At 45.9% G+C, this 11,563-nt stretch overlaps 1 protein-coding gene across 1 annotated transcript in view; it reads right to left on the bottom strand.

The window, feature by feature from the left end:
- Window positions 1-6,234: 6,234 nt before the first annotated feature.
- LOC106815977 (dynamin-1-like protein) overlaps window positions 6,235-11,563 on the bottom strand; it is a 23,270-nt gene continuing 17,941 nt past the window's right edge. Inside the window, exon 13 of the mRNA XM_014820512.1 lies at window positions 6,235-7,699. Coding sequence (XP_014675998.1) covers window positions 7,643-7,699 — 57 coding nt within the window. The 3' untranslated portion in view covers window positions 6,235-7,642. The remainder of the gene's footprint in view (window positions 7,700-11,563) is intronic.

Raw genomic sequence — 11,563 nt, 5'->3', positions numbered from 1 at the left:
GTGTGTGTGTGTGTGTGTATGTTTGTGTGCGTGCGTGGGTGCGTGCGGTTGGTTGCGTGCGTGCATGTGAGGCGTGCAGTCGGTGCGTGGTAACTATTTTAGTATCACTTGTTCAACACAATAAAGGATGTGACACGTGTGTGACGCAATGTCGGTATAAGGCAACGATCTGCTGCATAGGAAGCCTTATATAATTTATAGTCCAGTAACGAGATGTCAGAGCTGTGTCGTTGAAGCGGGTGCGTCCGCGACACGCGTGTTTGGTCTGTGGATGACTGGTATGTACGGCGCTGTTTGCTGCCAGTGCGGCGCGTGGTTATTGCTGTCTGTTTGGTGTTTTTTGGTTTGTGCGCGCGCCGTGGGTGTGCTGTGTGTTGTGTATTCGTGTGTGTGTGTGTGTTGTGTGTGTGTGCGTGCGGTGCGGGCGCGCGCGTTGTGTGTTGTTGTGTGTGGTGTGTTGTGTGTGTGTGTGTGTGTGTGCGTTGCGTGTCGGGCGCCCTGGCAGCAAGCACAAGTCCGCACCTGCAGCTACAGCACACACGCATCTATTTACTATATATATACAACATATATTGTATATATATAGTCAATAGATGCGTGTGTGCTGTAGCTGCAGGTGCGGACTTGTTCTTGCTGCCAGTGTCGGGCGCATGTGTTGTGCGTGAGTGTGCGTGCGTGCGTGCGAGCGTGCGTGCGTGCGCATGTGTTGTATGTGTGCGTGCGTGCGTGCGTGCGTGGTTACGTGTGTTCGCGCGCGTAACTGTGTGGTGATGTAACCGCTATAATATAACGATCCAGTGCTAACGTGCCACAAGATTTCTCGAACCAGCAACTATTCGCAACGTTGTGATTTATACAAGGACCGATGTACTCATGTACTGTGCGTATTATATACAGTCGTCTAACTCTGTAAATATTTAACTCAATAAAAAAAACTGCATACACGAATCGTAGCGATCATACCCCTTTATTTCTATGTACCACCGCACGTTATTATCACATACGTCATACGACGCTGTTTATACCAGCGCAAATCGTCGTGTTCTCTAGGAGGTTAACTTTGTTCCACTTTTACATGCCCTCGCCTTGCGATTGTGCCGTGGTTAGAAGCACCACTGAACTCTATGACTGAACTAATGTCTGAGTAGTCATTGACAGGCATGTGGTGTGGTATTTGTTGTACCATGGGCTCGACGTTTAGCTGCTAACGCTTGAAAAGTTCGAGAATGATTCCATTTCTTATTTGGCTGTGCGATATGAAGCTATAACATTGACATTGGTGTAAAATGTAAGGATTCTTTCATGCTACACCACACTGAACGCAGTGGTGGAGTCGACATAGCATCAGCACTATAGGGCTATACTACTAACAATGGGCTATATTACTAGAGCTGGGGTCGACATTGAACTGGGGGCCACTAGCCACTACCACTGACCACTACTACTGAATTGTCCCCCTACCGTAAATAACTAAAATATTGATAAGCAATAGAAAGCGCGATGGGGAGAGGGAGAGAGAGCCAGTGCTCTCAATGCTCACAATACACACTCTCTCTCCGTCCCTTTTCATCTCGGATTCTCTCTCCCTCTTTCTCTGCCCCCTCTCCCTCTCTCTCTCTCTCTCTCTCTCTCTCTCTCTCTCTCTCTCTCTCTCTCTCCTCTCTCTCTCTCTCGCTCTCTCTCTTCTCTCTCTCTCTCTCCTCTCTCTCTCTCTCTCTCTCTCCTCTCTCTCTCTCTTGCTCCTCTCTCTCTCTCTCTCTCTCTCTCTCTCTCTCCTCTCGTCTCTCCTCATCGTCTCTCTCTCTCTCTCTCTCTCCTACTCTCTCATCTCTCTCTCTCTCTCTCTCTCTCTCGCTCTCTCTCTTCTCTCGCTCTCTCTCTCTCTCTCTTCTCTTCTCTCGCTCTCTCTCTCTCTCTCTCTTCTCTCGCTCGTCGTTCTCTTCATATATATATATATATATATATATATATAATAATATATATATATAATATGACGAGCATTTAAAACAAGATAACAAGATTTAACGCACGTACCATTCCGTTGCCGATGGCACCGGCGAGGAAGACGATACCTTGGTAGACCATGTAGGCAATGGTGCCGGGGGTCGAGTCGTGCTCGTAGGCTAATGCACCCACCCTCACTCTCCACGCCGCGCTCTCCATCTATACAGAGTACATAATACGCGAGCAGCCACATAATACACTAATAAAGTTACAATAAGGTATATTATAGCCTACAATAAGTATATTATAGTACAATAACTATATAATAGTACAATATAACAGAGTACATAATACACAATATAATCTCTATTATGTACTCTTGATCTTATATACCTGCTGGCTAGTGTCCGTGGACTACTGTGTCTACACCTCCCTCACGGTGCAGGCTGTGGCTACGTATACCCCTCCCTGTACAATGTGTGGGCTACGCGCGCTCCCTACTGCATAAACCGCCCCCCAGGGTGTAGATATGTCTCCTAACCTGTTTCTTTAGATTGATGTGACTTCCCCCCTCACCGACGGGGGTGACTCCCCACTCCCTTAAGCTACGAGGTTGAACTCCCCCTCCAACAACCGTACGGGGTGTGACTCCCCCCTCCCTCACCCGGTACGGGGTGTGACTCCCCCTCCCTCACCGTACGGGGTGTGACTCCCCCTCCCTCACCGTACGGGGTGTGACTCCCCCTCCCTCACCGTACGGGGTGTGACTTCCCTCTCTCACGCTGTGGCTTCCTCTCTCTCTCACCGTACGGGTGTGACTCCCCTCTTCTCCACGGTGCCAGTAGTGTGAGAGAGTGTGGCTCTACGTCACCGAATAATTAATTAAAGAATGGGCACGAGCTTGACACTTGGCCCTACTTAGACCTGGAGAGGAATGCAGTGTTTGCATTGAAAGACGACGTCAAGTATTGGGTATGAGTGTGGAAATGTTGCAGATGTGTGGAGAGAGACGAGAATGAGAGAGAGAGAGAAAGAAAGACTGAGAGCGAACGAGAGAAGAGACGAGAGAGCGACGAGCGACGAGAGAGAGAGAGAGAGAAACCCGAGCGCCGACGAGGCAAGAGAGCATGCGAGAGAGAGAGCATGGATGAGCGAGAGAGAGAGAGAGAGAGGGACTGAGAGCGAGAGCCCAAATTAAAACTTACGGTCAGTTGCTGCTCCAGAATTTCCGGAACACAATGAAAGCCACACCTACGCAGCGGAACTGCTCATTGCTCGCTTCTGACCTGATGCCCTCCTCTTTCCTGCTGCTGCTACTGCTTGCTTCTGCTTCTGCTGTTGCGCTTCTGCTGCTGCACTCCTGCTATCTGCCTGCTGCTCTGCTACTGCCTGCTGCTACTACTACGTGCTACTGCTGCTTCGGCTACTACTGGACTTACTGCTGCTTCTGCTGCTGCTGTTGTTTGCTGCTGCTGCTGCTGCTGCTGCTGCTGCTGCCTGCCAACAGCTATAAATGCTTCCCAATGTTCGCACGCGTCAGAAAATATGCACAGAAAATGCGCACAAGACCGACACGCATAGAACGCGCATCTTAGATTTAATCGTACAAATTACCGCCGAAATTGTACCAATTATGTAGCGCTTGTTGGCAAATTATTCGTTAGCAGAGGCGACAATAGCCGCATAGATGGGCAAGGCGTCAGGTAGCGTTCAACCGCCCCCACACGACATCGCCATTGACTAAATTCGCCATCGACATTGCCATCGACCGCATAAATTGAATTGCGCTGCGTTGCCACTATGATACGGTACGGTATATATATATATATATATATACGATGGAAACGATTTCGCACGATGCTAGGCGAATGTACTGTGTACGATTTGAGCTCAAGTTGGTCGAGTTACGCGTATGTAATCGTAGTTATTCGAAGCCTAGTAAATGACGAATTTCCTTTCCCCTTATTTACTCCTGATATATATACCTATATATATCAGGAGCTAATAATGACAAATTCATAGCAAATTCATTATCATTATCACTCATTACTTTATTATTTTATTATTATAGCCATTATAGCATTATAGCTTTATTGTCATTAATTAGCTCCTGATATATATAAATATAATATATATACCTCGCGAACATTTAGTTGTGAAAGTCTGTTATCTCAAAATGCAGTGTGTGTAACGCTACATGAGGAGGAGGCGAGGCCGAAAGGTTGGCGATGGAAAGAATCGAACAAATGAGAGATTGCAATAATATCAGCCATAAGACATAAAATGCAGCGAGCGGGGAAGAATGAGAGCGAAGAGCAAAAGGAATGGAATGAATAGAGAGGAGAGAGAAATCAGAGAGCTCGCAGGAGAATAGGAAAAATGAAAATAGAAAGAGAGCGAGAGCTAGAGAGAGTGAGAGAGCGAGAGAGAATCAAGAGCTCGAGGTGAGATAGGCAAAAAGGAAGAAAGAGACGAGAGCTATAGAGAGAGTGAGAGAGAGAGAGAACGGAGAGAGCGAAGCGAGCGGAGAGACATGAGAGAAGACGTGAAGGAAAGAGAGAGAGAGAAGAGAGAGAGAGAGAGAGAGAGAGAGAGAGATGGAATCGCGAATATGACATTTAGGTCTTCTTGTACGTCATACGGGAGGGGGGGTAATAGTGCATACATTAGCAATGAATGATCATTTGGCAGACCCATTTTCACCCCTCATCTCTCTCTCTCATAGGCCTATGTATATATATATATTAACAGGAGCGGTATAATGACAAATGTTATACAGGAGCGTATATTTGTCATTATACGCTCCTGATATTACGTAGCAGATAGTGAGAGTTTCAGAATATTTAGCGTGTCCTGCAGTAACAAAGCAGACCATAAACTTTGACGCTACATGATCATTGGCAGGCTACCGCATTATGAGTCAGTGGCAATACGTGTACCATAGTAATGTGTTTAATTATAAATGAGCCGTGTCGCCATGGCTACGGATTGGCGCGCTCGCAGTGAAGCTGACGGGATACTAACAAACCATGTGAATGTATATATATAATCAAGAGTAGATAATATCAGCATTATGTTTACGCACATGTGCAAACCGATATATATGCAAGATGCACAGATATGTGCGTATGTGGGTACGTAAGTAGTGGCAATACCCGGACTCCGACCTTGAGGAGGCTTCTGATTGGTCGAGAGACACCACATGACGCGGAAGTGATGTCATAGACCGGAAGTGCCTGGGCGCCTCCTGGTGGTGGAAGTTACGTCATAGACCAGAAGCCACGTCACTTCGCCGGGGGGGGTCATTCCGGTCTATGACGTCACTTCCGCCCCGGCGATGTCACTTCCGGTCTATGACGTCACTTCCGCCCCGGGGCATGTCACTTCCGCGTCTATGACCGTCACTTCCGCCCGGGGGGCATGTCACTTCCGGTCTATGACGCCACTTCCGCGGTCACGTGGTGTCTCTCGACCAATCAGAAGCCTCCCTCAGCGTCGGAGGTCCGGGTAGTGCCACTACTTACGTATGTATGTATGTTTTCTAGATCTTAAGAGAGCAGTCAATTTTCGGTTTCGTTTGCATAACGGCTGGTGCTGTTTTTCTACGTTGTGTGAGGGTGTGTGAATGCGTGTACGTTTCTGTACATTCTGGTTATTATATATATATATATATATAATATAATAACAGAATGTACAGAAACGTATATTCACGTACACACATTCACACACCGTCTTCACGCGCAGTAAACAACGTAGAAAAACAACATGTGTGCGCGGTTCACGCATGTGCGAGCGTCCGTGCGTCGTGTACGTATGATAAAAATATAACAGCTTATGAAATTTACATAAACGCACGATGGCCTGAATTCTGTTTCGTCTCACACGTTTATTTGACGCGTACCCGACGTGACGTCACCATACTTCGCGTCGATCGTCAACCGACGTGTGCTGCAGTTGCATTCAGAGAGCAGCACCAGCAATCATCATCATCATCGGGAAATTGATATTAATATACTATAAAGTAATAAAATTAGCTAATTATTTCACACGCACGCACACACACAGAGAGCAAACAATTTCTTACACGAATACAGAGTCGCAAAAATTGATCCTAGTGAAGTTACTACTATGCATGTTGCAGTGCCTGGAAAGTTTTAATCACGCTCTCTCTCTCAATCTTTATCTCCTCTCGCGTGCTTTCTCGCCCTCCGCTTCCGTTCTCTCTCTCTCTCTCTCTCTCTCTCTCTCTCTCTCTCTCTCTTTCTCTCTCGCTCCCTCGCCCTCCCTTCCCACTCTTTCCCCCGTTCTCTGCATCTCACTCCTATCTATCACTCTCTGTCTCTCTCTTTCTCTATCCTCTATCAAGGACAATATACAGATCCTTTTATGTATACATATATCTTTATCTTGACCTCGCCTCGCGTGAACGGAGGGCCGCCATAGTGCGGATTTTCCCCACCGGGTGGCGACCTAAGCTTAGCGGCGACTATATACATAAAACAAGCAATTACAACAACAACAACAACAACAACAACAACAACCATAAATAAGCGGCAAGGAAACCCCACCGAATGAATCCCTCGCCGCGCCGCAACACCTGCGACGAGGCAGACGACACGCGGCGCCCCCTGTCGATCAGAATTTCGACTATTTTGTGTTTCTCCTCCGACCCATTTCACCGGGGGACGGACGCAACTGCGTACTCAGCCGGGTCCGCAGCCGATTCGATCGCGCGCGCGCTCGCTCGAAACAACGTGGACTCTTCGCCGTGACGAGAACGCAGGTTTCGAGTAATAAATACACTACTAGGAGGAGGAAAAGCGAACCGAGTCGGCCCCGGAGGTGCAAAACTCACCTCCCGGGCGCGTGACGGGAGAAATTCCTTCGTCGCGCGACCGTCGTCGGACGTCCCGATGTCGAAGACACCGGCAAAATTTCTCGGTTCGTTTCGGCTGACCGTTGGTCTCATCCCGATCTCCTCCGTATGATTTTGACCACAGCGAAACTGTCCAGCCGGGGAGTCGCGGCGCGAGCGAGGACAACCGAGCGTTCGACGGCGCTCTCTGTAGTGCATCGCGCGCGCGCAGACGTTCAACGTGGCCACCAGGTGTCGCCGGATCCATGATGCAGTGGATTCCGATCTGGGCGACGTTTCCGGAATGGATTCCACTCACTGTGACCACTTAGCGTACGTTTATACATGCGTGCACACGGCCTATATCTACCTAAGGCTCATGCAGATATATATACGTATACATGTGTGTGTATACAGATATATAGATATAGATATATGTACATATATATGTACACCATGTAGTGTCTGCTGCGGTGGAAAGTTTCAAGTTCTCGACATCGCCTACGAATTTCCGCTCGGGGGGATAAATTCCGCTTCCGGATCCGTTCCGCCGTGACGCGGAAGCTTGTAATCTCAGTCAACAGGTGTCGCCACCGAATACTACGTGTGATCACAGCATCGCATTGCTAATTCCTCGCTAGCGCCCTCTACAGGTCGACATCCATCCCCGTCGCCGGTCAAATCTCGACCGCATTTCGCCAGGCAACTCTCCCACGTGGTCACAACCAGGTGGAGCCACTGTAGAACTCAAGACGATTAATGCGCGTCTGATCCGTCGTTCGCTGGCGGCGATCTCGTTTTGCCGAGATAGATGGCGCCACGCGCAAGCGACAACGCCCAGCGCTACCACATGTGCGTCTCTCTGATTTCGCTAATGATGTGAGAAGCCTTTTGCAGCGCCTGAAATAAATAGAACACGAGACAATCAGTGAAGGGGATGAATGGGAACCGAAATCTAGACCGACTTGACCTGACAATCGACCTGACTTCGCAACCTGTCCACCGGCCAAAGCTCGTGACCCAATCACCAACCCGGTGTAGCACGAAATTCCCAACTTGCGAAATACATGATACAGGATGCGTATGCCAGAGTTTGATTGTTTAATTTGCATTGTTCACTTGATTGTTCGCTTGGTCGCATAGCAATCAATTTCCAAAAACTGATCGATCAAACGTCGTGTGAACGCTCTCTTCAACGACGCTCCGTGTCGTTTTTGATCAATAAGAATATCAACTACAATCTCTACCTATCAACTCTAAACTATAACTAATAATAAACATTACAACACAGTTTGTGTTCGTCCAAGTGTACACAACTTATCGTAACACAAAGACGAGCTGTGATTGGTCGGGTTGGCACGCATGCGCACACGTCAGGAATTTCGCGCGACACCGGCTCCCATGACCTCTCAACCAACCCGACCCACGCTACCTCCTGACCTGACACTACGACTGACACCACAACCACGGACCCGACCCACGCTACCTCCTCACCTGACCCATGCTACCTCCTCACCTGACCCTACGACAGACCCCACGACCAATCCAACCCCACAACCACGGGACCGGCCCCCCGCGACCGACCCTACCCACGCTACCTCGTGACCTGACCCATGCTACCTCCTCACCTGACCCTACGACTGACCCCACGACCAATCAAACCCCACAACCACGGACCCGACCCACGCTACTAACTCCTGCCCTGACCCCACAACCAATCCAACCCCACAATCACCCGACCCAACTCGACTCATCCCCAGCAAACTCGTGACTTGACCCAACCACGCGAAGTCTTGACTGGCCTGACCCCACGACCTCACGACCGACCCAAACATGCTACCTCTCGACTGACTCAAGCCATTGACCGACTCGACCCCAACAATCCAATCACTGACCCGATCCCCACAACTTCACTTGATTGAAACGGGGACAGCCCCTAATGCGAAACACAAGGATTTGACATAGGTGGGATAATCGGATCATATACTCGCCTGTTTATGGCCACCATCATGATGCTGAGAAGCGAACAGATGCAGCCGACCAGACACACTGTCCCGATAAACACACAGAGCGGCCAGTGGTCCAGAAACCAGGCGGCACCGAGGTGAGCGGCTAGCAAAAAAAAAACATGAAACTACTTGTTTCGAGCTTAGATATTAACATTAACATTAACATCAAAATTAACACTAACATTAACATTAACACCAACATTAACATCAACATTAACATTAACTTGTATCCAGAGAGACATGATACAAGATTGCGTGGCACAGCTTTGCTGTTGATCCTGAGCGCTGCGCGCGGATGAGACGCTGTCCGCAGTGGAGACGTGCGCCAAATTCGAGGCCCGGCGCACGTCTCCACAGCGGTCAGCGGATAGTCTGTAGTTTTAGAAGATGACAATGATTGTATGGACGATATAAATTGGAGATTATAAAACAGTAAAAAAATCGCTCAGTCATGCTCCAGATTAGCCACAAGTTCCATTCTCGCTTAACACTACATTGGCTAATGGCTACTGTTCCTACGACGTGTAACAGTCGGAGAGCCTGGTCGGTTTAGCCCCAGATTAGCTGAATCAAAAATTATTAGAATTTAATATGAACAAAACAAATATAATGGTTATATAAAATTCACAAACAAAGAAAGGATCGAGGGGATTAATAGGCAACCGAGTAATAAAAAAATGCACCAAATATTCATACCTAGGAGTAGGAGATTTAATTAATGATATAGGAGGTTATAACGCTATGATAAGAATCAGAACTGAAAAATGTAGGTCAAGGGAAATAATTATTATGGGCAAAAGAGCAAAATTGTGGAAATCATATATAGAAGCAAGAGTGAAATTATGCGAAAACACAGTTTTACTTTTCTTCCTAACTAATAGTGAAACATGGACTAACTTAACTACACACACCTACACAACCCCCACATTAACATTAACATTAACATTAACATTAACATTAAACATTGACATTAACATTAACATTAACATTAACATTAACATTAACATTAACATTAACATTAACATTAACATTAACATTAACATTAACATTAACATTAACATTAACATTAACGTGTATCGAGCTTAAACATTAAACATTAAACATTAAACATTAACATCTTAACATTAATATTAACATTAACATTAACATTAACATTAACATTAACATTAACATTAACATTAACATTAACATTAACATTAACACTAACATTTAACATTAACATTAACATTAACATTAACATTAACATTAACATTAACATTAACATTAACATTAACATTAACATTAACATTAACACATTAACATTAACATTAACATTAACATTAACATTAACACATTAACATTAACATTAACACATTAACATTAACATTAAATACTTTGATGAGTAGAATGTGATCGACGTATGAGCCGTATTTTGCCGATGCCGTGTAGGTAGGCCGTATCGACGTTCTAGATAAAATGGAATGCCAGCTGTTCACATGCGTCGGCTCTAGATAATTGCTAGCATTACGCTGCTTCCTTTTCACGTTAGCAACGCAGCGCCTCGTCGAAAAGTCATCAATCTTTCTGTGAGCCAATTTCATAGATAACCCGGCCTGTTATAATGGCAGGCTCTTAACGCATGTCGGATCCACTTAATAGCGGATGTGCTGTTTATGGGGGGGGGGCAGAGTTAACTAATATGTTGACATAACATGTCTTTATATTTTTATCAATTTCTACATGCCGCGCTAGGGTATAGGGCCTATATATACTTGAGATATTCATGAAAGACTTTCTGTGAATAAAACGAGAGTTAAAACAACTCCTATATATATATATATATATTATATGATATAAACTATATACCTGTTGTTATAAATATTGATATTTGCCGTTGTGTTATTAGCCGCTGTGCCCAGATATCTCTTCATGTGTGTCCGTGTGTTTTTACTTTAATAATTTCTTAGATAGATCAGATTGATTCTAGCCACGGCGTGTAAAACATTCAATGATGTTGGAAGATTTTGTGTTAAAATTAGTTTTTGAGCTGCATATCTTTTTTAATCGTAACAATCGAGAAATTAAAAAAGATACTTCCCTTAAATCGGGCGTCGCTAATAACCCCTAGAAAAGACGGCGTGAATAAAACGTCAGACAGATGCCCATTAGTTTTAACCTATCACCCTTCAATCCTGCACATAAAAAGTTTGTTAATTGATAATTATAAAATTCTTCAAAACGATCCAATCACAGTTAACATCTTTTCAACCCCACCTTTATGCTCGTACAGACGTGATACCAACCTCCGCGACACTCTTGTTTCAAGCACCGTTTACAACTCTTACAACACCATGAGCCAACCTGGCTCATACCCGTGTTGTCGGAAACGTTGCCGTACTTGCCATTTTATCACGAATAGGTCTGTGGTTCAAGGGCCTCGGGGCAAATTTATAGTGCGGGATTTATTTACATGCGTGTCGACGAACCTCATTTACGCCATTGAATGCTTTAAATGCCAAATTTACTATAATTATTGGCGATAATTAATAAAGATCTATTCGCCTCAATTTGCATGGTTTTCCGGTTGCTGACCATTTTAACCAACCTGATCACCACATTGATGACGTGCGTGTTTGATTTTTGAGTCCATTGCTTCGTTGTGCGTGTGTGTGTGTGTGTGTGTGTGTGTGTGTGTGTGTGTGTGTGTGTGTGTGTGTGTGTGTGTGTGTGTGTGTGTGTGTGTGTGTGTGTGTGTGTGTGTGTGTGTTGTTGTTGT

Source organism: Priapulus caudatus, unplaced genomic scaffold (genome assembly GCF_000485595.1).
Source record: "Priapulus caudatus unplaced genomic scaffold, Priapulus_caudatus-5.0.1 Scaffold1252, whole genome shotgun sequence".
In the NCBI taxonomy this organism is placed as follows: Eukaryota; Metazoa; Priapulida; class Priapulimorpha; order Priapulimorphida; family Priapulidae; genus Priapulus; species Priapulus caudatus.
The sequence above is the reverse complement of the archived record's forward strand: the minus strand, read 5'-3'. Positions and strand labels throughout refer to the sequence as shown.